Genomic DNA, 27,408 nt, shown 5'->3' with positions numbered 1-27,408 from the left:
AGATAGAGGAAGCTCTATACAGAGCAGTAGAGGCAGCTCTATACAGAGCAGTAGAGCAGCTCTATACAGAGCAGTAGAGGTAGAGGAGGACAGGCCCCAGCTCTGCCTCATGTCGCTGAGGGCATTCCAACAGCATCAGTATATTCTAAAAGCTTTATCCATTACAGGTAATGGACTCTATATCAGGAGCTGCTCCTAGGTGGGCCTGCAGGCAGTGTGTGTGTTTGTGTGTGTCTGAGCTTGTGGGTTGAGTATGACTGAGTGTATAGGCTTGTGTGTGGGGGGGTTTGAGAGTGTGTGTGTGTGTGACTCACCTCAACCCCTCCAGATAGGAGCTCAGTTTGCTCCGCCTCCGATGTCCAGCGCCACGGCAACGGAGGCAAACGGCCTGCTGGCCATCTGCTGCCTCTCCCTCATCAGCTGCTGCAGGGGGGAGGGGGGAGAACATGTGAGAGGAGGACTTTGAGACAGAGGACAGGGAGGAGCAGGACGGCTGGATGATGCAGGCAGGGGAGGCAGAGGAAGACCACAGGAAGTAGGAGAGGAGGGAGTGTTGGGTGAGAGAGTCCAGAGAGAGATAGGGAGAGAGAGAGGGAAAGGGAGAGAAAGAGAGGGGGAGGAGAGGGTTGAGGAACCAGGCTAATCACAAGTCAAGATGAATTGGAGAGAAATTGCTTGTGCCTTTATATGCATGACCAGTAATTATTCAGGCATTGATCGTCTGGACATCTGTATTCAGGAGAGGTCGTCAAAGCTTCCTTGAGTTGTACTGTAGAGCCGCGGGATAGTGTCACGTACACGGGTGAGACTGTAGCATACTGTAGGGCTCCAGACAGAGCAACAGATCAGGGCTCCAGACCAGAGCAACAGATCAGGGCTCCAGACCAGAGCAACAGATCAGGGCTCCAGACCAGAGCAACAGATCAGGGCTCCAGACCAGAGCAACAGATCAGGAATCCAGACCAGAGCAACAGATCAGGGCTCCAGACAGAGCAACAGATCAGGGCTCCAGACCAGAGCAACAGATCAGGAATCCAGACCAGAGCAAAAGATCAGGGCTCCAGACAGAGCAAACAGATCAGGAATCCAGACCAGAGCAAAAGATCAGAGCTCCAGACCAGAGCAACAGATCAGGAATCCAGACCAGGCAACAGATCAGGTATCCAGACCAGAGCAACAAATCAGGGCTCCAGACCAGAGAGAGGGATGGAGGGAGGGAGAAGGAGAAGACAGAGAGAGCGAAAGAAAGAAAGAAAGAGAGCGAGAGAGCGCGAGAGAAGGAGAAGAGAGTTTGGGTAGTCACTAGCCTGTGATGACTCTTGTGCTGGCAGATTAAACAGCAGAAATTAGTCCTCTTGTTTGAGCTGATCAATACTGTAAAACAGAACGTGTTGAGTGTTCCTCCTGACGCAGTGGCTGATCAATATCTCAATGCAACACCATTCTGGTGCCAAGGACATCGCAGATTGCTATTGGATTTGCGATGAGCTGAAGAGGGCTGCATTAAGCTCTAATTGTCTGACAGATTAGCAACCACCGCAAGCTACTGCGACGGCATGACCCACCCAGTTCCACACACACACAAAAGTGTACTAAATATAAATAATATGATATATATATATTAATAGAAAACCTATAAAAAAGAACCTATTCAAGATGGAAAGGCAGCTCCCAGTGTCTCCAGCTGTGTGAGATGTGTGACGTGTGAGAGATGTGTGAGATGTGTGAGAGATGTGAGATGTGAGAGATGTGTGAGAGATGTGTGAGAGATGTGTGAGATGTGAGAGATGTTGAGAGAGATGTGTGAGAGATGTGTGAGAGATGTGTGAGAGATGTGTGGATGTGAGAGATGTTGTGTGAGATGTGTGAGAGATGTGTGAGAGATGTGTGTGAGATGTGTGAGTGCTGTGTTAGAGGGTTGGGCCACTTACAGTGACAGAGTAGCACAGCAGGAAGGAGACTGAAATCAATTGCGTTTAGTTGTATTATTCCAGATGGCTCCTCCATACCCAGACCAATCACGTCTGACCATAAGCTCCTGCCAGAGAATTATCCTCCAATCACGGACAACCAAGGATCAAAATGTCCGGTGTAATGACAGTGATTGGAAGCCATTTAAAGATAATTACGCTTAAAAAAAGTCCTGTCTTGATCTCTCATGTCGGTCTCAACACTCAGTTCATGTTCTGGACAAATCAGCATGAAGAGTTTGTCTGTAGAGGTACAGTCTGACCTGGTGATGAGGACCCAAACACTACTCTGCCCCGGACAGGTGTCCTACTGTAAGAGGGTTAGGGCCATCTGACCATCATGCTGTTCTCCTTCTACTGTACTAGGCTGGGGGAATATGGCTGGGGGAATAAGGCTGGGGGGATGAGGCTGGGGGAATAAGGCTGGGGGGAGGAGGCTGGGGGAATAAGGCTGGGGGGATGAGGCTGGGGGAATAAAGCTGGGGGAATAAGGCTGGGGGGATGAGGCTGGGGGGATGAGGCTGGGGGATGAGGCTGGGGAATAAGGCTGGGGGATGAGGCTGGGGAAGAGGCTGGGGGGATGAGGCTGGGGGGATGAGGCTGGGGGAATAAAGCTGGGGGGATGAGGCTGGGGGAATAAAGCTGGGGGATGAGGCTGGGGATGAGGCTGGGGGATGAGGCTGGGGGGATGAGCTGGGGGATGAGGCTGGGGGAATAAAGCTGGGGGATGAGGCTGGGGGATAAGGCTGGGGGGGATGAGGCTGGGGGGAAGAGGCTGGGGGAAGAGGCTGGGGGGATGAGGCTGGGGGGATGAGGCTGGGGGAATAAAGCTGGGGGGATGAGGCTGGGGGATAAGGCTGGGGGATAAGGCTGGGGGATGAGGCTGGGGGGAGAGGCTGGGGGGATGAGGCTGGGGGGATGAGGCTGGGGGGATGAGGCTGGGGGAATAAAGCTGGGGGAATAAAGCTGGGGGGATGAGGCTGGGGGGATGAGGCTGGGGGATGAGGCTGGGGGGATGAGGCTGGGGGGATGAGGCTGGGGGATGAGGCTGGGGGATAAGGCTGGGGGATGAGGCTGGGGGGAAGAGGCTGGGGGATGAGGCTGGGGGATGAGGCTGGGGGGATAAGGCTGGGGGGATGAGGCTGGGGGGATTAGGCTGGGGGGATAAAGCTGGGGGGATGAGGCTGGGGGAGAGGCTGGGGGAATAAAGCTTGTGGGATGAGGCTGGGGGGATAAGGCTGGGGATGAGGCTGGGGGGATAAAGCTAGGGGGATGAGGCTGGGGGGATGAGGCTGGGGGGATGAGGCTGGGGGATGAGGCTGGGGGATGAGGCTGGGGGGATAAGGCTGGGGGATGAGCTGGGGGGATAAGGCTGGGGGGATAAGGCTGGGGGGATAAGGCTGGGGGGATGAGGCTGGGGGGATAAGGCTGGGGGATGAGGCTGGGGGGATGAGGCTGGGGGGATGAGGCTGGGGGATGAGTCTGAAGTTAGATAACTGTATATTTTACTGCAATTCCAAACTGATACATTTACTTCTATCAGTCACTAGTGTTTTTTATAATATTCAGATGTTCTTGATCATAAAGTTACCATTCATATTTGCAAATACGTCTTGGAAGGTTTAATCTGTACCCATCTAAAAAAAGTCTGATTATGTTTCAGAACCAGACAAGGTGTGTTCCCACATGTCCAATACTGTATGAGCAGAAAAACCTCATAACACGCAGACTATTCTGTGCTGTTTATCATTCTCATCACTCCCTCAATAACAGACAATGCAGAGGGAGTGGGAAAGTTCAGGTCAAATCCATGTAATTGTTCCTCTGTTGAAACACTTTCAAAACATCCCCTCAGGCAGGAGAAGCAAGGAGAAAGCATTCCCTATGTGAAATTGAGATTGATCCAGAGATTGATTTTTCGTATTCTTTTCCCCCCCCTATACGACCTTGATGTTAAAACTTCAAATCCCAACTCCATGGGAGAGTGAGATGTGTACAATCACACATTAAGAACCCCAAGAGCTCCCAACACATTTCTGATGGGGACTATAATTCTAAATGAGGGCTTTTGCCCTTTCCACAGACCAATACCACTAAGAAGTGTTGCAGGCTGTGAAAAACTAGATAGACGGTTTTAAACACAAAGTTTAAAATCCACCAACATCCATCCTAAATGTCACACCCCAGAGCTGCTTGTTGTCATGTGGCTGGTGTAGTGGAAGCAGTGCATGAGTGGGGAGGTTTCCAGCGCATCAGAGAGGAAAGAACACACTCATCAAAGCCAGTACGTTCACAGAGAGGCTGTAGAAATGAATACTAAGTTATGAACAATAGCTGCAAAAAAGATTCTGCAAAACTAATTAACAACTGTCCAATAGCAGGCTGTTTTCGAGGTGTCCAAGCAGTCTGCAGTCGTCCAGCTCTGTGATAACAGGGCCCAGCTGGGGATGGCTTCAATACTTGATTAATTTGGTAAGAGTGAGTGTTGTCCAAAAAAGCAGCCATCTTTGTTCTCTGGGAAAAGTCTTGAATGTGCTCAGCATAGGTGCTCATCCTGGCCCAGGCCCCTCTGGGGACATGGTGGACCTAACTCCTCCAGGCCCCTCTGGGGACATAGTGGACCTAACTCCTCCAGGCCCCTCTGGGGACATGGTGGACTATCTTCCTCCAGGCCCCTCTGGGGACATGGTGGACTATCCTCCTCCAGGCCCCTCTGGGGACATGGTGGACTATCCTCCTCCAGGCCCCTCTGGGACATGGTGGACTATCCTCCTCCAGGCCCCTCTGGGGACATGGTGGACTATCCTCCTCCAGGCCCCTCTGGGACATGGTGGACTAAACTCCTCCAGGCCCCTCTGGGGACATGGTGGACTATCCTCCTCCAGGCCCCTCTGGGGACATGGTGGACTATCCTCCTCCAGGCCCCTCTGGGGACATGGTGGACTATCCTCCTCCAGGCCCCTCTGGGACATGGTGGACTAAACTCCTCCAGGCCCCTCTGGGACATGGTGGACTATCCTCCTCCAGGCCCCTCGGGGACATGGTGGACTATCCTCCTCCAGGCCCCTCTGGGGACATGGTGGACCTAACTCCTCCAGGCCCCTCTGGGGACATGGTGGGACCTAACTCCTCCAGGCCCCTCTGGGGACATGGTGGACTAAACTCCTCCAGGCCCCTCTGGGGACATGGTGGACCTAACTCCTCCAGGCCCCTCTGGGGGACATGGTGGACCTAACTCTCCAGGCCCCTCTGGGGACATGGTGGACTAAACTCCTCCAGGCCCCTCTGGGGACATGGTGGACTATCTTCCTCCAGGCCCCTCTGGGGACATGGTGGACCTAACTCCTCCAGGCCCCTCTGGGGACATGGTGGACTATCAAGCTTAGCAGCACCCCGGCTCACTGGACATCACACATTCTACTTCATGATGTTTACCTTCCCTCTGAATTCACTTTGAATTGGAGCTCTCTGGGGACAGGGAGACAGACAGCTCTCTGGGGACAGGGAGACAGACAGCTCTCTGGGGACCGGGAGACAGACAGCTCTCTGGGGACAGGGAGACAGACAGCTCTCGGGGACAGGGAGACAGACAGCTCTCTGGGGACAGGGAGACAGACAGCTCTCTGGGACAGGGAGACAGACAGCTCTCGGGGAACAGTGAGAGTCAACATAAGTTAGCGGTACTTGAGCTCTGCTAGACTCGTAAATCCGCTCCAAGTCACTGTCCTGTGCAGCGCCTCAGCTGCCTGGCTAAACTATTGATTAAAGCCAGATGTTTCCACTCAACTTAGACCACAGATTGATGGAAATCAATTGTAACTGGTGAGGATGAGTGGTTAGCTAACTTAGTTTGTTTTTGACTGGGGTTTGTCATTCAAACCGAATCGCTGGTGTCGATTTCTGATGAAGGTGGAAGTTCAAGACACGACTGAATGTTTGCATAGAAAAAAAGCACTGGCTCTTGTTTATCTCATCCTTGCACTGTTAATTCTGCTGCATGTTAAACATGGAGACACACACACAGACAACCAAGCAAGCCCACAACATGCACTGTCTCATTCAGCATGATCTGTTCTGACTCGCTAAAACACAGTAGCATGATAAAGATTCCAATCACTGCAATTCCATACCAGTAATAAGTTCAACTGAACCTCAAACTGCTGTTTGCGTGTTCTAGCCGTTTCCCTGTCCCGGTCCCTGGGACGGGCGCAGAACAGCCGGGGGCTGGTCATTATCCTTGTTTTCCTCATGCTTGAGTGAAGTCCAAACATGAGCTACGTAGCTTAGCATGACTCAATAACCTGGGAGCTTCAGTCCTAACAGAGCTTCAGTCCTAACAGAGCTTCAGTCCTAACAGAGCTTCAGTCCTAACAGAGCTTCAGTCCTAACAGAGCTTCAGTCCTAACAGAGCCTTCAGTCCTAACAGAGCTTCAGTCCCTAACAGAGCATCAGTCTAACAGAGCTTCAGTCCTAACAGAGCTTCAGTCCTAACAGAGCTTCAGTCCTAACAGAGCTTCAGTCCTAACAGAGCTTCAGTCCTAACAGAGCTTCAGTCCTAACAGAGCTTCAGGTCCTAACAGAGCTTCAGTCCTAACACAATTCACTTTGAATTGGAGCTCTCTGGGGACAGGGAGACAGACAGCTCTCTGGGGACAGGGAGACACCACAGCTCTCCTGGGGACAGGAGACAGACAGCTCTCTGGGGACAGGGAGACAGACAGCTCTCTCTGGGGACAGGAGACAGACAGCTCTCTGGGGACAGGGAGACAGACAGCTCTCTGGGGACAGGGGAGACAGACAGCTCTCTGGAACAGGGAGACAGACAGCTCTCTGGGACAGGGAGACAGACAGCTCTCTGGGAACAGGGAGACAGACAGCTCTCTGGGGACAGGGAGACAGACAGCTCTCTGGGGACAGGGAGACAGACAGCTCTCTGGGAACAGGGAGACAGACAGCTCTCTGGGGACAGGGAGACAGACAGCTCTCTGGGGACAGGGAGACAGACAGCTCTCTGGGAACAGGGAGACAGACAGCTCTCTGGGACAGTGAGAGTGTCCACATGTCCACGTGTCCATGTCATCCTGCAGCTTAGAGAACTGCTCGTCTCTCCGCCCCTCAACTGAACAAAGCTCTCAGAGAGGCCGGGGGGGTTACATGCCATTTGACGCTCAAAAGCAGTAATGACCGAATAATGGCCCAATCATTCAGCCACAAGACACATCAAGAGGGACCATTTCCCCAAGTGTTCCCTAATTAACCCTGCCTTCACACCCTGTGGGTCAGGGTTTAATACAGACCATACAGATCTCATGTTGCCTGCCATTGAGGATTAGAACTCTATTAAAAAGCTGCTCAATATACCTTCAAAAATCTACGGGGGGGAATCATGATTTATACTGGAAACACTTAATTCTGGGAGTTTTTCCTCTTCCTTTGGTCTGGTATGAGACTGAGAGGATCCTCAGCAGACAGGATGGGGCAGATTCAGGGAGAGGGGCTCAATTCAGGGCTGTTTGACTAACAGCTGATCATCTGGTTACATATTTACAGCTGATCTGGTTACATATTAACAGCTGATCCTCCTATCCTCCTTAATGGAGTCCGGTGGCTTACTCCCAGAGCACACAGACCGAAAAGACAGACAGACAGACGAGGAGACAGACCAGACAGACGAGGAGATAGACAGACAGACGAGGAGACAGACGAGGAGACAGACGAGGAGACAGACGAGGAGACAGAAGAGGAGACAGAAGAGGAGACAGAAGAGGAGACAGACAGACAGACGAGGAGACAGACAGACCGACGGAGAGACAGACAAGCCAGATAGTTGGAATGTAGTGAAATGTAGAATCTCCAAGGTACAGTGCCGACACACATTTGAGTCACAGGCTGGTTCTTAGAAAGTGTGACCAGCTTTGAAAGCGGTTAGGCATTTCCAGACTCCCTTCCTGAACCATTACCTCACGCACGCACACACACACACACACACACGCGCGCACACACACACACCCTTAGGAGAGCTCTCTCCAGGGAGCATCCATGATTCATCTCCTGGTCTGTTTGAGGGTGTTTGGTGAAACCAACTAGTTTCCTTCCTTGGAACTTTAAGGGAACAAGTGTGAGCAGGACAGATGATGTGGGCCCCTGTCCGTGCCTGATAGCTGCAGACGCCAGGGGCCTCCACACAGCCTGGCCAGGACGAGGGGAGGCCGGCAGGAACAGCACCTCTCCCCCTCCCCCAACACAGGAGAGGGTTCATCTGTGGTGCTCTCAGAACATCTAGCTGAGATGACCAAGCGTCTCCTCCTCACAGCAAACAGCACAAAGCAGAGTTGCACACACAATGATAAAACCTTGTTCTATTGTTAATACAATATCACAGACATTTCCCTGTTTGATCTGGAGCTCCATAGGGGGGGGGGGGGGGGGGGGGGGGGGGAGGGGAGGGGGGGGGGGGAGCAGGATGGTAATGACAGCAGGCCATCTGCTCATATTAATCCTTATTGGCTGTGATTCCAGACAAGGCCTGCTCTAAGTCAGGGCAGTCATCACTCATGTTTATTCTCATATATCAATTAGACAGAAATAAGGACAACTGGACCCCTCATTATCAATGTCAACTCCCTCCATCGCAGAGGAGAAATGCATTATGGGAACTATAATACACTTATTAGTAAATTGCAGGTCACACTGTTGGCTGAGCATTAAATTAAACTCAAGTGGATGCACCAGGACCTGACTGCAATGACATTCTCCCCAGCAGACACCATTTTGTATGCTGCCGCCTCCCTTCCTCTGCCCTGCCTGCCTCCTCCCTCCCTCCCTCTGCCTCCTCCCTCCAGCATCCTCCCTCCCTGCTTCTAGCATCAGACCTGCCTCCTCCCTCCCTGCCTCTAGCATCAGACCTGCCTCCTCCCTTCTCAAACTTCTCTTTCACAGCCATCTTCTCTCATCTGCTCCACATCTATTCAAATCTCCCTTTTACCCTTCCAATCTTTCATATGAACTCTTTCAATTTCCTTTTTCCTGCTCTCTCTCTCCTTTTGTCTCTCTTCTCCTTCTGCTGGGTTAGGGGTCAGGGTGAGGGTCGTTGGGTCTCACATCTCTGCGTCTGGGTTAGGGTTAAAGGTCATGGTGAGGGTCGTCGGGTCTCACCTCTCTGCGTCTGGATGCCCAGCAGGTCTGCTTGATCTTCCACACCACGGCCGCCACCAGCAGCAGCGACAGGAAGCAGCTGGGGACACAGGAAACATGGGCGTCAGAACTACAGATCCTGGGGACTACAAGTCCCAGCTTTCTTCTTTCACACCAACAGAGAAACATACACACACCAACACAGCCCCCCCCTCTCAGACCCTCCAGGAGGGTTAGGGGTTCCAGGAGCCTCACAGAGATATGTGCTTCTTGGTAAACACATTTCACCCAGTCTAAGAGGAACGCTGCATCTCTGACACGTCTGAAGATAATGCCGGGAGACTTGAATGATTCAATTTGTTGTGAAGGAACAGAAAGCTTGTGTTAGATGTGATGCTTTCATCCAGGGCCTGTCTGTGCTGGTCCATAACCCCCCCCCCCCCCCCCCCCCCCCCCCCCATCATGCTGACACACACACACACTCACACAACCCCCTGTAAGGAACGCAGGTCGAGTGAGTCTGTTCATTAGCAGAAATTACACAGATGAAGCTAGTGTTCCTCTGCACCCAGTTAATGAGTCACTTACAAAACCTCCCAGAGACCACCAGGGCACCCCCCCCCTCCCCCTCTCTCTCTCTCTCTGAGAGTGAGAGTAGTGTGACTGAATAGAGAAAGTGACACGCCCCACCTCCCCCCGTCTCCTCTCCCTGTCCCATTCCTCCCCACCCTCCTCCTCTCCCTCTCCATTCCTCCCACCCTCCTCCTCTCCCTCTCCATTCCTCCCACCCTCCTCTCCATTCCTCCCACCCTCCTCTCCATTCCTCCCACCCTCCTCTCCATTCCTCCCACCCTCCTCTCCATTCCTCCACCCTCCTCTCCCTCTCCATTTCCTCCAACCCTCCTCTCCCTCTCCATTCTCCCACCCTCCTCTCCTCCCACCCTCCTCTCCCTCTCCATTCCTCCCACCCTCCTCTCCCTCTCCATTCCTCCCACCCTCCTCTCCCTCTCCATTCCTCCCACCCTCCTCTCCTCCCACCCTCCTCTCCCTCTCCATTCCCTCCCACCCTCCTCTCCCTCTCCATTCTTCCCACCCTCCCTCTCCCTCTCCATTCCTCCTACCCTCCATTCCTCCGCAAGAAGCCACATCTCCCTACAGCAATCTCCTCAGCAGTCTGTTTCTCAAAACAGATTCAGACCTCAGTCACATTCCCTCATGTGTGACAACATTTCTGACTAAAACAGATCCAAAATGGCCGTCAGGTAAACATGGACCGGTAGGGAACATTGGGAGATGCTGAAGGAAGCACGTTTTCACAGAGCTCGGAATATCTAACCGGACGACACTTCGAAAGTAATCGAAAAAATAAATGTGCAGACTGAATGCAGACCACACATGCACGGTTGAAAACGGTTAACCATTTAGAGGGAAGTTGAGAGGGAGGTTTCAAATTCTTGTACTCGCTGTGAAATATTTTGACTGTTGATTGTTTTTTTCTACAGGTACACTCTTGCACTCTTGTGGGGAGTTTCATGTTGTTCAATTGTAACTTGTTTAACTGCATGCTCTTATGGTTCTTCCCTTTGGCACTTATTTGGTTTTCCACAATGTATGCTTCATGTTTTGGCTGCTCGCAAAGTTTGGGGCTATCTCGTTGTTATGATCAGTGACCTATGCTCTTTTGTAAAGCTCTCTCTTGGAAGTCGCTTTGGATAAAAGCGTCTGCTAAATGCATAAATGTAAATGTATGGAGGGTGTGGTCTGAACGAGGGTCTGGTCTGAATCCTTTGACTCAGAAAAGATTAAATGTTTGGCGGAAACAAAGAAAGTGCTTTAATTTGAAGAAAAATGAAACCCTTTTCCCTGCAGAGGCTGCAGAGGTAATGGAGTTTCCCTTAGCCTGCATTAAACACCCTGTCATTTCCACTTTTAGAAACAACATTTTCTTAATCAACTGCTCTTTCAGGGCCCAGCAGTGACGTCTGCAACAGGAGCTGGCTCATAATTGGGCAGCATCTCTCTTAATAACAGCCCTGTGGACGAGGCAGGCACACCCAGCTGTCAGCCTCTTTCAACATATTTCTCCAACTGGGTTTTTAGAGCAGAATGAAAACCCCCCCCCCCCCCCCCCCCCCCCCCCCACCACCACCACCACCGGGCCCTGAGGTACAGAGAGAAGCTGGGGGGATGAAGGCCCAGGCTGGAGCGATGATCTTTGGCAGCTGTCCATCACCCAGGCAGCGATAACCCCCCCGCCCGGAGCCTGACTGGAGCTAATGTAGGTGATGTGATGCAGGGGCTGATAGCTGCCTGGCCAGCACGGTTAGCATCTGTCTGTCTATGTCTGTCTCTCTATGTCTGTCTCTCTATGTCTGTCTCTCTATGTCTGTCTATGTCTGTCTCTCTATGTCTGTCTCTCTATGTCTGTCTCTCTATGTCTGTCTCTCTATGTCTGTCTCTCTATGTCTGTCTCTCTATGTCTGTCTCTCTATGTCTGTCTCTCTATGTCTGTCTCTCTATGTCTGTCTCTCTATGTCTGTCTCTCTATGTCTCTCTAATGGGGAGCAGCAACTCTTTAGAGACACACACACACACCCACATCCAATTCCCTCTAGCCTGAGGGAGAAGGTTTTGGACCTTCAATCCCAAACACTCACCTGAAGAACGTCACGAAGAACTGGACCAGGTCCATGATGCTGTTGTGTTGGGAGAAGGCAATCTGTGGAGGAAGACAAAGAGGATTCATACTGAGCTCATAACTCTAAATCTGACCACCACACCTCCACCACACGTCCACCACACCTCCACCACACCTCCACCACGCCTCCACCATGCCTCCACCACACCTCCACCACACGTCCACCACGGCCTCCACCACACCTCCACCACGGCCTCCACCACACCTCCACCACACGTCCACCACACGTCCACCACACGTCCACCACACGTCCACCACACCTCCACCACACCTCCACCACGGCCTCCACCACGGCCTCCACCACGGCCTCCACCACACCTCCACCACGGCCTCCACCACGGCCTCCACCACGGCCTCCACCACGGCCTCCACCACACCTCCACCACACCTCCACCACGCCTCCACCACGCCTCCACCACGGCCTCCACCACGCCTCCACCACGCCTCCAGCACGGCCTCCAGCACGGCCTCCACCACGGCCTCCACCACAGCCTCCACCACAGCCTCAGACCTCTGGGGGAACTTTCCTGTCTGAACCGTGGCTGCATAGAGCTGGGGGCCAGCTTGCAGGTGATGGAGAGTCATGGTGGAATTTCTAGCCACTGGGAAGTCATTGTGTGTACACAATTGAAATGCCCGTCATAACATCTCGTTCAGGAGGCCCCAACCTCACACCACGGATGCTGTTACTCACTCCTACAGCAACTAAGGAATGCAGCCTTGACTGGGAGGGGAGTGGAGGGGAGTGGAGGGGAGTGGGAGGGGAGGGGACTGGGAGGGGAGTGGAGGGGACTGGGAGGGGACTGGGAGGGGACTGGGAGGGGAGTGGAGGGGAGTGGGAGGGGAGTGGAGGGGAGTGGGAGTGGAGGGGAGTGGGAGGGGACTGGGAGGGGAGTGGAGGGGAGTGGGAGGGGACTGGGAGTGGGAGGGCACGATGTTCAAACTGTTGCTTGAATTTAGGACAGTATGAGCATGTGTACTCACATTCAGTGTTGAGATAGATTACAGGTGTGTGTGTGTGAAACAGATAAGGATATAAGTGTAGAAAGGACTCCGCCTAACTCCACAACACTAAATCTGTCCTGACATTTCTCCGCTGGTGTCTGTGGCGTGGTGGAAGGGTTAAGTTCCTGTGCTCCAGTGTTGTGGGGGTTTTTTAAACGATGAACTGAATGCATACGTTACGGAATGTTTTCCTTCTCCTGAGGAGAGACGCTGTCTAAATTGAATGCTTGCACCATGTTGTTGCTCAGTGCCCGTTTTGGTATGTAGCCTAACCTAAACCAACTAACTCGACTTCGCACTACGTTACCCATGATTCATCGCACACACGTAGACCAAACAAGAAACGTATTCCAAGACAACAGCTCTCAGTCTCATAAAAATGGCAAGTGAAAGCAGAGACGCAGACTCAGCGACTACATCTGATCTGATGCACCTTATTAATTTTTGCAGGATTTTTACACACAGTAAACACACACCTTAAAAATATGAAATGAACTGAACTATGAACTAGTTCACAATTTAAATGGTAAATTATGAACGTGAACGATTCATATTTACTTGTATGAACTGAACATTGAACTAATTCATGAGAGGTATGAACGTGCACAACACTGCTGTGCTCCATGTTGATAGGTCAATACGGACAGAGGAGCTGATTGGTCCTCTAAAGGTCATCAACGTGGATCTGCAGAGAAGCAGCTGAAACAGCTCCAGGCTGTGTGACGTGGAGCGAGTACAGGTCATGCCTCTACGCATGACAACTGTCCGACATTAGAAAGACTGCTGTTTGCACGTCAGCTCAGACAGTGTTTCCTGTCAGCAGGAAGCTGTCTGAAACCGTCCCCGGAGCTGACAGATCTAAAGACACTAAAAAGCCATTGAGCCCAGAAAACCCCACACTTGTTTTCACAATGTGACTCATTCGTTTCAGAAATGACTGGAAAAGTATGTGTTTTAGGGACAGGAGGGGGGGGATGAGGTGTGGGTGGTGACTGGGTCGGTCTGTGTCTTCAGGTGTGAAGCCCTCTGTGACTCCTAGTCAAAAAGGCGTACACAAATAAGCTTTTGTTTGATTTTATCATCGCAAACCTGTTCCAAGTAGCTCGTTGAATCACAGACCAAACCTCATTAAGAGCACAACAGCAGCAGCTGATCAGCTGTGAAGGTGTGTCGGTAACGAGCCGCACGCCCTCACAGAACCATCTGCTGCGCTCCCTCCAGGTTAGACCGGGTCAAACCAATACATCTGGGGCCACTTCATTTCAATTCCTCTGATTCAAGGAGAAATACAGCTGATGGAAAAGTACCCACTCTATCTGAAAAGGACTGTCTCAATTAAACCTATTGAATTTCCAGTGATTTTTGGAAATTGAATGGAATTGCCCCAAAACTGTAGAGCAACATGAAGAATGGGATCGCTGGTACAGAATAACAGCCAGACAATCATCTGAAGGAATACAGGGGAAGGGTAGAGGAGAGGAGAGGGGGATCAGAGGAGAACAGAGAGGGGGGGACCCTACATGTATCAGTGCAGAGCGGTGAAGCTCTGGACGATCAGGTGTCCGCGCGCCTGCAGGGACAGCTCTTCCCCTCTCCTGTTTCGGATGTTTCTAGAAGCTGCAGGCTCCTTACACCCTCGTCTCATGTGACCGCTCTCCATCCGGCCCCTCCCTCCCTCTCCGCCCAGCCCCTCCCTCTGCGTCCTGCTCAGAGCGGCTCGGATAGAGACAGACAAGCCCTTAACCGGAGACATTACATTTAAGGACTCCTCCCCCACGGTCACCAAGAGACTGGTGCAGTGTGGGTAATCTGACAGAAGGGTGGCTGTAGGCAGCCCTGAGGAGATGGACTGACCTCAGACACCATCCTGCCCTGGGATGCTCATCTAACACGCCATGGAAAGGATGGAAAAAGCAAATATAAAAATCAATATCAGCATCTCCGCCCGCTCTGCAGGAACACTGTCCTCAATCACAGCTGAGATCTTCAGTCTGGAGCGCAGGACCATCCATCCACACCCTGGCAGCTCTACCCTCCCCCTGCAGGACCATCCATCCACACCCTGGCAGCTCTACCCTCCCCCTGCAGGACCATCCATCCACACCCTGGCAGCTCTACCCTCCCCCTGCAGGACCATCCATCCACACCCTGGCAGCTCTACCCTCCCCCTGCAGGACCATCCATCCACACCCTGGCAGCTCTACCCTCCCCCTGCAGGCCCATCCATCCACACCCTGGCAGCTCTACCCTCCCCCTGCAGGACCATCCATCCACACCCTGGCAGCTCTACCCTCCCCCTGCAGGACCATCCATCCACACCCTGGCAGCTCTACCCTCCCCCTGCAGGACCATCCATCCACACCCTGGCAGCTCTACCCTCCCCCTGCAGGACCATCCATCCACACCCTGGCAGCTCTACCCTCCCCCTGCAGGCCCATCCATCCACACCCTGGCAGCTCTACCCTCCCCCTGCAGGACCATCCATCCACACCCTGGCAGCTCTACCCTCCCCCTGCAGGCCCATCCATCCACACCCTGGCAGCTCTACCCTTCCCCTGCAGGACCATCCATCCACACCCTGGCAGCTCTACCCTCCCCCTGCAGGGACCCCGTCCGGCCGCCTGCACACTGCCTGACACACTGCTTCTGCTGCCCCTGTCGGGAGGACAGAGGTCAGAGGGCAGAGGTCAGAGGTCACTCTGACGACACAACACTCTCCTTCTGGCTCTCCATGAGCCGTGGCTAGAGCACAGCAGGACATCTGACTGGGAATGTCCTGGGTTCAAATCCCTCCTTTGCCTTCTGGATAAAAGTGTCTTCTTAATGAACACATGAATATAATTGTTAGTCCATTAACCCCTGACACAGATGCACCTCCCTGTAATCCAGATCAGGGCAGGGCGTTGACATGACAACGCTGGTAGCACAGGCAGAGTGGAACACAGATCGACCTTTGACCTCTGCCTGTTTCCTCCACTACAGCACCTGCAGCTCACCATAGCAGCAGTAAACTAATATCATACATATACACTAATATTATACATATACACTAATATTATATATATACACTAGGGGTGGGGGGAATTTTTTTTAATTCACATTTGAACCGCGATTCAGTCTTCTAGTGATTCACATCGATTCACAAATGTAAAAATTTACTTAAAAAATACATAATCGAATCGATTTTTAATCGATTCGTGACCCTAAGAATCAATTTGAATCTAATTGTGAGGTACCAAAAGATTCCCACCCCTAATATACACTGATATCATACAACAGTAATATCATACATATACACTAAATCATACATATAAACAAATGTTCCTTTTTTTTGAGAGAACTAGTGTTGTGGAAAGGTTCCATAAAACCTTTAAAGTGAAATTACTTTCCACACCTAGCAAAGAAGAACTCTCAGTCAGCAACTCTGTGTGTGTGAGCTGTGAAGTAACCGTGTGTGTGTGTGTCTGTGAGCAGTGTGTGTGGGCAGTGTGTGTGTGAGCTGTGAAGTAACCGTGTGTGTGTGTGTCTGTGAGCAGTGTGTGTGGGCAGTGTGTGTGTGAGCTGTGAAGTAACCGTGTGTGTGTGTGTCTGTGAGCAGTGTGTGTGGGCAGTGTGTGTGTGCAACCTGTCGATATCAATCATGTCTCAGACAGCCGTCTCACTGCGAGGGCTCCACATCTCACATGAGACTGCTGCCTCACATGAGACTGCTGCCTCACATGAGACTGCTGCCTCCATGTTTCTCCTCAGATCAGATCCATCTCTGCCCTCCTGCCACCCTCCCAGTCCACCAGTCCACCCGTCACCACAGAGCTTCTGCAATGTTATGGATCATAAGACTGAAGGTCTTTGCACACTGAGTGCGCATACATTGTATGCGTTTTTTCGTAAACGTCAGCCTAAAAATTTGGTGGCTCTGAATTGTCAAAAAAACTCTCAAAATGCTGGCTATGGAAGCGAAAAACGCAGAAAATCGAACAAAAGTTTTGGAGGCAGTGTGTAAGCGTGATTGACATAACGTGAGGTTGTATTTATTATTTTTTTACGTGCGAACATTTCGGACACGGATTTCGGACTCATTGTGCATAGGCCTTAAACCAGGAGTATTTTGTGGAAGTGTTTCATCGTTGTTTCAGCACAAATCTAAATAATGTCTATGGGCTGGGGAGGGTCATTAAGTGTTGTCATGGTGATGTATGTCAGGCTGTCTGATGAGAACAGAGCAGGAAACTGTTCAATGAGGCTTCGCTCTCTCATGTCAAACCCAGCTGTGCCCCCAGCACGGTAACCACAGGAGATTAAGCTCTCATTCTGGGGTTCCTCCAAGTAACCATGTTAGATCTAAGTTTAGCAGCAACAACCTTTTAGTATTTACATTTTTGACCAGATTAGGGTCATGGTCCAGTTCAGGGTTACACACACACACAAACACAGAAGTGTACCTGTATTTTAATGGGCCAGGAGAAGTTGCTGACATACACGTAGAAGGTGATGTTGGGGTTGCTCCTGAAGGTGAACTTCTCGCAGGAGAAGCTGTCTCGGTACTCCTTGATGTTGGTTTTGGAGACGATGGGTACCTCCTCTCCAGACACTGTCCCAGCTACAGAGGAACACAGCAGGAACACAGCAGCCCTCAGTAGCCTCACACACCTCAGACACACACACACACACCTTACAGCAGCTATCAGGTAAACACCTCCACGGACTGAAGCATATCGACTGTTTTATTTATATTGTTGAGCTTATTGTTGAGTATTGTCTCAACCACCACAAGTCTAACCCAACCACAGGTACCTAGCCCGTCCAACACTCCGCCCCCCTGAGGTAGACTGCAGTCCAGTCAGATGTTAGCACCCATGGGGAAGTATAGTGACAACTCAGAAAGCTCACATGGTTACTATTGATTGCAAGTGGTTTGAGAAATACAAAGACATTCTGAAAGATGTTTAACGAACACGGACTCTTCCTCAAGCACAACTTCTGAAACACCCATTTGAGATACTGCAAGTATAGCACTCAATCAATGGTTTTCTTTAAATATTTTTTTTTTTTTTTTTTACTTGAAACACTTCAATAACTTCACAAAGACGTCACATTGTCCATCTATCTTGAAGCCGTTTGAATTCCTCAGCCATTGAGCTGGTATGAAACATCACCATTCAGAGCCATCGCTCTGAAACAAAAGAGTTCAGATGACAGCTGGAGCACATCTACGTGAGCACGTTTATCTTAATTGAAATCACACCGCCGAAGACACATCAGCCCCACAATTCAGAGGCTGTTGTCTTGGCGATTGTGAGGGGTACCTATTCTCCGAGGCGAGAGTATCTCTGAAGGAGGGGGAACCAGCTCCTAATATTAATGACAGCGTTGAGAGAAGGTCGAGGTGGAGGAGGGAGCGAGGGAGGTTAACCCGCTTAAGAGGAGGGAAAATGTCACTGTCACAAAGACAGAGGGAGAGAGAGATGGGAGGGAGAGACAGAGAGAGAGACAGAGAGAGATGGGAGGGAGAGAGACAGAGAGAGAGACAGAGAGAGAGACAGAGAGAGAGACAGAGAGAGAGACAGAGAGAGATGGGAGGGAGAGAGACAGAGAGAGAGACAGAGAGAGATGGGAGGGAGAGAGACAGAGAGAGAGACAGAGAGAGATGGGAGGGAGAGAGATGGGAGGGAGAGACAGAGGGAGAGACAGATAGAGATGGGAGGGAGAGAGACAGAGAGAGAGAGAGACAGAGGGAGATGGGAGGGAGAGAGACAGAGAGAGACAGAGGGAGAGACAGAGAGAGATGGGAGGGAGAGAGACAGAGAGAGAGACAGAGAGAGATGGGAGGGAGAGAGACAGAGAGAGAGACAGACAGAGAGAGATGGGAGGGACAGAGAGATGGGAGGGAGAGAGACAGAGAGAGAGACAGAGGGAGAGACAGAGAGAGATGGGGGGGAGAGAAAGATGAGAGAGATAGTGGGGTTGAGAAGAAGGAGAGAGAAGGAGGAGAGAGAGAGATGGGGGAAAGAAGAAGAGAGACAAAAGGAGGACAGAGAGCAGGAGGAGAGAGAGAGCGAGAGCAGGACAGTTGACTGCAGAACATCTCACCGTCCTGGTTCCCACCTCTGCAGCCCGCGCACACACACACACGTTACCTGTGGATCCCACGGACCAGGTGATGTTGAGGTTGAAGTTGTTGGATGCATTGATGGACATGTCCAGGTTCTTGTTGGTCTACAAGACAAAGGTCAAACACACATCAGCACCAGACAGCGACCCTGAAGAACCAGACCTCTGTCAGCAGCACTCCCTCCCTCACAGCCCCGCTCCGGGATTCGAACCAGGGTCCTCTGACTGACTCACACAAAAGCCACCTCTCTCAAACAGCCCTTCAGTCAGCCAGCAAGATGAGACACGTCCCAGTCAAGCTGGTCTCACCTGTTCAGGCGTGGCCATGAAGTTGATGGCTGTGTAGTGGTGGTCATCCTCCTGCAGCAAGCTGAAGGTGAACTGGTAGTCTATTAGCAGGTTGTCTGTTCAGGAGAGAGGACAGGTAAACTGGTATTCTACCCTCTACCTACCCCAGCCTACTGCCCATGTGTGTGTGTGTGTGTGTGTGTGTGTGTGTGTGTGTACAGGCACTAGAAGATACTCACAGTAACAGGTTCCTCTCAGGGGGTTGCCAAGGTAACGGTTCTCTGAGTCACAACTGCAATAAAGAGACAGAGAGAAGAGAGAGAGGAGAAGGAGAGAAGAGGAGATCACAGCAGAGTAGAGAAAGAGAAGAGAGGGAGGAGAAGAGGAGAGAGGGAGGAGAGGAGAGAGGGAGGAGGTGAATGAGAGCATGGACAGATAACAGACATGTTCCTACCAGGGTCTCAGACAGAGAGAAGAGGAGGGCTTATCTCCTACTTAACCCAGCATGACCCTCCAACCACACAGTCACATGACCATCCAACAACACAGTCTCTCAGCGTGAGAAATACAAGGTGTTGCGTGAAAGATTGAAATGGTTGAAATGCGTGAGTCTCACGGCGAACGTGAGAATGTAATCTTTACGTTCTAAACTTGAATGCAGATTTGAGATGGTTAATATTAGTCACTCCTCGTCACAGCACTGTGTTGCTACGAGACAGGGAGCTAACTAAAGATAAATAAATCTATAAAAAACATTTTAGTTGTGGCGCTCCTTAATATTTTTTGGAGCTCCTAACTTTTTGAAGCTCCTTCCATGTGTGTCATGTGACAGGTGTCATGTGACAGGTGTCATAGCTTCCCTCGTCAGCGTCACTTCCTGTCTCTCTCACCCTCTTTGGGATTCTAACCAAGGTCCTCTGACTCACCCAACGACCCCCCCTCTCACACACAGCTACACCACCAGAGAGAGAGATAGCTCTGTGATGTTTGCATCACCTCGCAGGTGGGCGGGGTTTACACTGACTCAACTCAGTTACACTTCCTGTGTGTGTGACTGCATCACGGCTCAAACTGTTGAGCAAGCTCTTAAATACTCTGTGTGTGATCATGTGCATAAGTGTGTGTGTGTTTGTGTGAGAAAGGGAGGGTGTGTGTGTGTGTATGAGCGTGTGTGTGAGCAGGGGGACATGTGACATTGGGACGTGGTGTCCTGTTCTTGCGTCTGACAGAAGACGTCCCTTGGTGTCGTCAGCCGATCAGCACTCTGCTACTCACCCTGTCTCTCTCTCATAACCTCCCCTCAATAAGCTGCTCTCTCACGCAGACACACACACACTATAGACACACCTACTGCACGCACGCACACACACACACACTATAGACACACCTACTGCACGCACGCACACACACACACACTATAGACACACCTACTGCACGCACGCACACACACACACACTATAGACACACCTACTGCACGCACGCACACACACACACCTACTGCATGCACACACCTACTGCACGCAGTACATCACACACTCTACTCCGCAATATCGTAATGTAATCTACACTAAGAGCAGACCTTCATGCCAATACAGGCACGCTTGTGGACACACACACTCTGCTGCATCTTAATGTAATCTGACACACACACATCCCCTCACATGTAGTACTGTGAACATGACGTGTGCTCCGGTAAAGCTAATAGCACTTTCAGCCAAGCAGCAGTAAACCAGCTCTGTTGGGAACAACAGGCTGAGCTGGGCCGGGCTAACATGCCTCCTCAGAACCTCTTCACAACCGGGTCAGAACCTCTTCACAACCGGGTCACAACCGGGTCAGAACCTCCTCAGAACCTGCTCTGTAGCTCAGTCCAGCAGCAGCAGGTCAGTCCAGCAGCAGGTCAGTCCAGCAGCAGCAGGTCAGTATGTATGTCGTGCTCAAAGCCACGTATCAGAGAGCTCCGAGGCAGACTTATTCTGACTCATTATTGAGCCCATTATTTTGCTGCTTTAATGGGGTGTGTGTATGTCTTTGTGTGTGTGTGTGTGTGTGTGTTCAGTAGGATGAGGGAAGATTCGCACCACTACAAGGTTCTTCAGCTACATCATCACTGGAAATATCTTTTTTGCAGAGACACCACAGCCAATGAAACGTCGGGATTTGGTGACATGGTCTAATAGATGGACATCTGCTCTCTCTACACAATGACACACACACAAACACACACACACAAACACTTGTAACACAGAGACCTTTAGTCATCACCCTACATCACTGCAGGAAATGCAGAACACAAATACAGTACATACAAGGCCCAGAATCCCTCCAAAGCCTCTGCATAGTGTGGATTCGTCACACTATCCCTTCAGAAGTGTGTGTGTGTGTATGTCATGGTGTGTGTGTGCAATGGTGTGTGTGTGCAATGGTGTGTGTGTGTGTGTGTGTGTGTGTGACCTGTGCCTCCAGCACCATTAGGGGTATTAGAGAGTGAGGAGTGTGGTGCTTGCAGGGAGGAGCTGTACCAAAACAGCTGAGTGTGCAGCAGGAGAACAAGCCTGCTAACCTGCACACTCTGTTTACACTGATGCAGGGTGATGAGAGTAGCTAACCTGCACACTCTGTTTACACTGATGCAGGGTGATGAGAGTAGCTAACCTGCACACTCTGTTTACACTGATGCAGGGTGATGAGAGTAGCTAACCTGCACACTCTGTTTACACTGATGCAGGGTGATGAGAGTAGCTAACCTGCACACTCTGTTTACACTGATGCAGGGTGATGAGAGTAGCTAACCTGCACACTCTGTTTACACTGATGCAGGGTGATGAGAGTAGCTAACCTGCACACTCTGTTTACACTGATGCAGGGTGATGAGAGTAGCTAACCTGCACACTCTGTTTACACTGATGCAGGGTGATGAGAGTAGTAGTAGTGTGTAATACTCACAGCTGGCAGTGGTCTCCTTTGATGCCCTTGGTGGTGCAGAAGCACTTCCCAGTCTGAACCTGGCACACGCCGGCATGGCCATTACACTTACAGGCTGAGGAACACACAGTCACAACACAGTCAGAACACAGTCAGAACACAGTCACAACACACAGTCACAACACACAGTCACAACACAGTCACAACACACAGTCACAACACAGTCAGAACACAGTCAGAACACAGTCACAACACAGTCACAACACAGTCACAACACACAGTCACAACACACAGTCACAACACAGTCACAACACACAGTCACAAAACAGCCAGAACACACAGTCACAACACAGTCAGAACACACAGTCACAACACACAGTCACAACACACAGTCAGAACACACAGTCACAACACAGTCAGAACACACAGTCACAACACAGCCAGAACACACAGTCACAACACAGTCAGAACACACAGTCACAACACACAGTCACAACCCAGTCACAACCCAGTCACAACCCAGTCACAACCCAGTCACAACACAGTCACAACACACAGTCACAACACACAGTCACAACACACAGTCACAACACACAGTCACAACACACAGTCACAACACACAGTCACAACACACAGTCACAACACACAGTCACAACACACAGTCACAACACACAGTCACAACACAGTCACAACACACAGTCACAACACACAGTCACAACACAGTCACAACTGATACTGAAATGGGGGAGGGGGGGTGAAGAGAGAGAGATCAGCAGTGGAGTTTGAGATCATGAGACATACGGACCTTTTATCCTCTCTCTCCACCTCTCCTCTCCAAAACTATCCTCTCCCTTCCTCTTCTCCCCTCCCCTTTCCTCTCCCTCCCTCCTCACCTCTCCACTGCCCTCCTCTCCCTCAAAACCTATCCTCTCCCTCCCTTCTCTGGTTTCCGTTTTTAAAGAGCTGTCCTGCTTGACGTCTGGGAGTGGACGACTGCCCAGGGCCAAGCAGGTAAACATCACCTGGCCAGTATTACCAGGTGATGTGAACGGGCCTTCAAAAATCAAGATCATAGAGGCCTTTACACTGAAGTTCTCCTGACCCCACCTCTTGACCCCATCACCTAACCCCATCACCTAACCCCATCACCTAACCCCACCTCCTGACCCCACCTCCTGACCCCATCACCTGACCCCACCACCTGAGCCCACCTCCTGACCCCACCTCCTGACCCCACCTCCTGACCCCACCACCTGACCCCATCACCTGACCCCACCTCCTGACCCCACCACCTGACCCCACCACCTGACCCCATCACTTAACCATAACCAAACAGGTTTATCTATGAACATGAGACTGTCATCTGCTTACTGAATAACAACGCTAGCAGATAAACAGCAGCACACCTGGAACACAGAACCACGCCTGGATAACACAGCTTCTAACCCTAACCCTGGGCAACACAGCTTCTAACCCTAACACTGGGTAACACAGCTTCTAACCCTAACACTGGGTAACACAGCTTCTAACCCTAACACTGGGTAACACAGCTTCTAACCCTAACACTGGGTAACACAGCTTCTAACCCTAACACTGGGTAACACAGCTTCTAACCCTAACACTGGGTAACAGAGCTTCTAACCCTAACCCTGGGTAACACTAGCCTGGCTCTGTCCTCCTACGTACTTCCGCTCAATTTTGATTTTGCTTCTGTACTAGGTCTGGCCATTCGGTAAGTAAGTCAGATTTTACAGGTTGATTGTCAACGGGCCAATCAGCGAACAGAGGGAGTGGCTGAGAACGATGACGTTGATGTTGTGCGCTAGTTTGTGTTGTAGTTCCGTAATGGCGGCGGAGAAAGATGCGAGCGAAGCCATTCGGTCCGTTGTGGCAACACTGCCGAATATCCATAAGCTAAAGCCAGAGCAAGAACAAATTTTGCTGAGTTTTGTTGGTGGTCATGATGTTGTGGCCCTCCTTCCCACGGGGTTCGGGAACAGTTTGATTTTCCAGCTACGGCAGATAGATCTGTTACAGTAGTGGTGAAGGAATTGGCAAACGCTAGCGATTTACCCTAGTCTGGTTAGGACCAGGCTAGGGTAACACAGCTTCTTACCCTAACCCTGGGTAACACAGCTTCTAACCCTAACCCTGGGTAACACTGCTTGTAACCCTAACCCTGGATAACACGGCTTGTAACCCTAACCCTGGATAACACGGCTTGTAACCCTAACCCTGGATAACACGGCTTGTAACCCTAACCCTGGATAACACGGCTTGTAACCCTAACCCTGGATAACACGGCTTGTAACCCTAACCCTGGATAACACGGCTTGTAACCCTAACCCTGGATAACACGGCTTGTAACCCTAACCCTGGATAACACGGCTTGTAACCCTAAACCTGGATAACACAGACCGCTTTGACTCTGACCACTGAAAGGCTGTTAGAAGGATTACCTTGAGCATACACCTGGACACACTCACACAGCCAGGCTCGCTTTACAGGGAAGAGGCATGAGCTCACCCCACTTACCTCCAAGCCCAACCTAATCACACACAAAGACAGGGACATGGAGGGAGGGCATTTTTTTGCCTTCCTTTGTGTGCGTGTGAGAGTGTGTGAGAGTGTGTGAGAGAGAGACAGGGAAAGTGTGTGTGTTTGAGTGGGAGAGAGCGAGGGAGAGTGTGTGTGAGAGAAAGAGAGGGACAGGGAGAGAGTGTGTGTGTGTGTACGTGGGTGTGTGTTTGTGTGTGTGTGAATACAAGTTGCACATACAGCAGAGGTAGGAGAGACAGCACTCAAGAACGCTATTCATAACCCAGCAGACCTGGGCCTCAAACAGATACCTCAGGACCTCTACCATGTCTACAGGACCTCTACCATGTCTACAGGACCTCTACCATGTCTACAGGACCTCTACCATGTCTACAGGACCTCTACCATGTCTACAGGATCTCTACCATGTCTACAGGACCTCTACCATGTCTACAGGACCTCTACCATGTCTACAGGACCTCTACCATGTCTACAGGACCTCTACCATGTCTACAGGACCTCTACCATGTCTACAGGATCTCTACCATGTCTACAGGATCTCTACCATGTCTACATGACCTCTACCATGTCTACATGACCTCTACCATGTCTACATGACCTCTACCATGTCTACAGGATGTCTACCAACAGACAACACTGCCCCCTGCTGGCAGTCAGAACCACAGCAGTGAGACTCCATCATGTGGCCCCCCTTCCTGCAGCAGCTACCACTCTGCCTTACTCACCTTGACACTTCCCCCCGTTGGTGGGATCTCCATGGTAACCGGGCATGCAGGTCTGGCAGTGTTGCCCGGTGGTAAGGTTACGGCACTGCTCACACACGCTGCCGTTCACACAGGAGCTGTGTCCGTTACACTGGCACGCTGGGGAGAGAGACCACACGTTACACTGGCACGCTGGGGAGAGAGACCACACGTTACACTGGGGAGAGAGACCACACGTTACACTGGCACGCTGGGGAGAGACCACACATTACACTGGCACGCTGGGGAGAGAGACCACACATTACACTGGCACGCTGGGGAGAGACCACACGTTACACTGGCACGCTGGGGAGAGAGACCACACGTTACACTGGGGAGAGAGACCACACGTTACACTGGCACGCTGGGGAGAGAGACCACACATTACACTGGCACGCTGGGGAGAGAGACCACACGTTACACTGGCACGCTGGGGAGAGAGACCACACGTTACACTGGCACGCTGGGGAGAGAGACCACACGTTACACTGGCACACTGGGGAGAGAGACCACACGTTACACTGGCACACTGGGGGAGAGAGACCACACGTTACACTGGCACGCTGGGGAGAGAGACCACACGTTACACTGGGGAGAGAGACCACACGTTACACTGGCACACTGGGGAGAGAGACCACACGTTACACTGGCACGCTGGGGAGAGAGACCACACGTTACACTGGGGAGAGAGACCACACGTTACACTGGGGAGAGAGACCACACGTTACACTGGGGGAGAGACCACACGTTACACTGGGGAGAGAGACCACACGTTACACTGGGGGAGAGACCACACGTTACTCTGGGGAGAGAGACCACACGTTATACTGGCACGCTGGGGAGAGAGACCACACGTTACACTGGGGAGAGAGACCACACGTTACACTGGGGGAGAGACCACACGTTACACTGGCACGCTGGGGAGAGAGACCACACGTTACACTGGCACGCTGGGAGAGAGACCACACGTTACACTGGCACTCTGGGGAGAGAGACCACACGTTACACTGGCACACTGGGGGAGAGAGACCACACATTACACTGGCACTCTGGGGAGAGAGACCACACGTTACACTGGCACTCTGGGGAGAGAGACCACACGTTACACCACGTGGTCAGAGTCTGACACCACGTCAGAACAACCCGCTACCTTGTATGTGGTGAGTTAGTGGGAAGGAAATTCAAGTGACCTCCACATTAGACCTAACTCAGCTAACATGGCGCCTGGCTAGGCGCGTCCGTACTAGGATGTGTGTGTAGCAGAGTTTACATGAGAACCACGGTCCTGGAGGTTACTGGAAGGGGGGGGGGGGGGGGGGGGGGAGGGAAGAGGGAGGGGGGTCTTACATTACTGAATGTTGGGATTCCTGAACCCTGCATCCCACACCAGACCAGGTTTCATTCAATATGAAACATGAGGAACTGTGTGAGTGTGTGTCAAGGCCAGGAAGGGTCGACTTACACCCCAGGAGTAGGCCTTCATGCTCTGCTGTGTGTGTGTGTGTGTGTGTGTGTCTGTGTGGGGATGTTCTCACCAGGGCAGTGGATGAAAGCCCACTCGTAGCCCTTCTCCTTGGGGCACAAGCCTGGCTCCAGGGTCATGTCCTGGGAGGTGGTCTGGGTCTGGCTTGGGCCCTTCATGGGCCCTCGGTAGGAGCCCTCCACACACTGGCCCCTCCCCGTGCTGCTGGGGTCCTCACACCAGCCACACTCTGGCTGCTCCATACAACCCACACACGTACGCAGCCCCGAGCAGTTCTGGGCTGGAACACAGGAACACACTCAGAACACAGGAACACACTCAGAACACAGGAACACACTCAGAACACAGGAACACACTCAGACCACAGGAACACACTCAGACCACAGGAACACACTCAGACCACAGGAACACACTCAGAACACAGGAACACACTCAGACCACAGGAACACACTCAGACCACAGGAACACACTCAGAACACAGGAACACACTCA

General features: G+C 51.6%; 1 protein-coding gene across 2 annotated transcripts; it reads right to left on the bottom strand.

The window, feature by feature from the left end:
- Positions 1 to 314: 314 nt before the first annotated feature.
- On the bottom strand, positions 315 to 27,186 carry LOC136939174 (attractin-like protein 1; the record flags this gene model as incomplete). Of its 2 annotated transcripts, none has more annotated exon segments than XM_067232017.1 (10): positions 315 to 423; positions 9,126 to 9,204; positions 11,762 to 11,823; positions 17,250 to 17,407; positions 18,945 to 19,023; positions 19,228 to 19,322; positions 19,446 to 19,498; positions 22,153 to 22,246; positions 25,416 to 25,553; positions 26,969 to 27,186. In XM_067232017.1, coding segments are annotated over 10 exon segments (1,035 nt in total). In that variant the 5' UTR covers positions 27,159 to 27,186.
- Positions 27,187 to 27,408: the final 222 nt, after the last annotated feature.

This window comes from Osmerus mordax, unplaced genomic scaffold (assembly GCF_038355195.1).
Source record: "Osmerus mordax isolate fOsmMor3 unplaced genomic scaffold, fOsmMor3.pri Scaffold_153, whole genome shotgun sequence".
NCBI classification, from domain to species: domain Eukaryota; kingdom Metazoa; phylum Chordata; class Actinopteri; order Osmeriformes; family Osmeridae; genus Osmerus; species Osmerus mordax.
The sequence above is the reverse complement of the archived record's forward strand: the minus strand, read 5'-3'. Positions and strand labels throughout refer to the sequence as shown.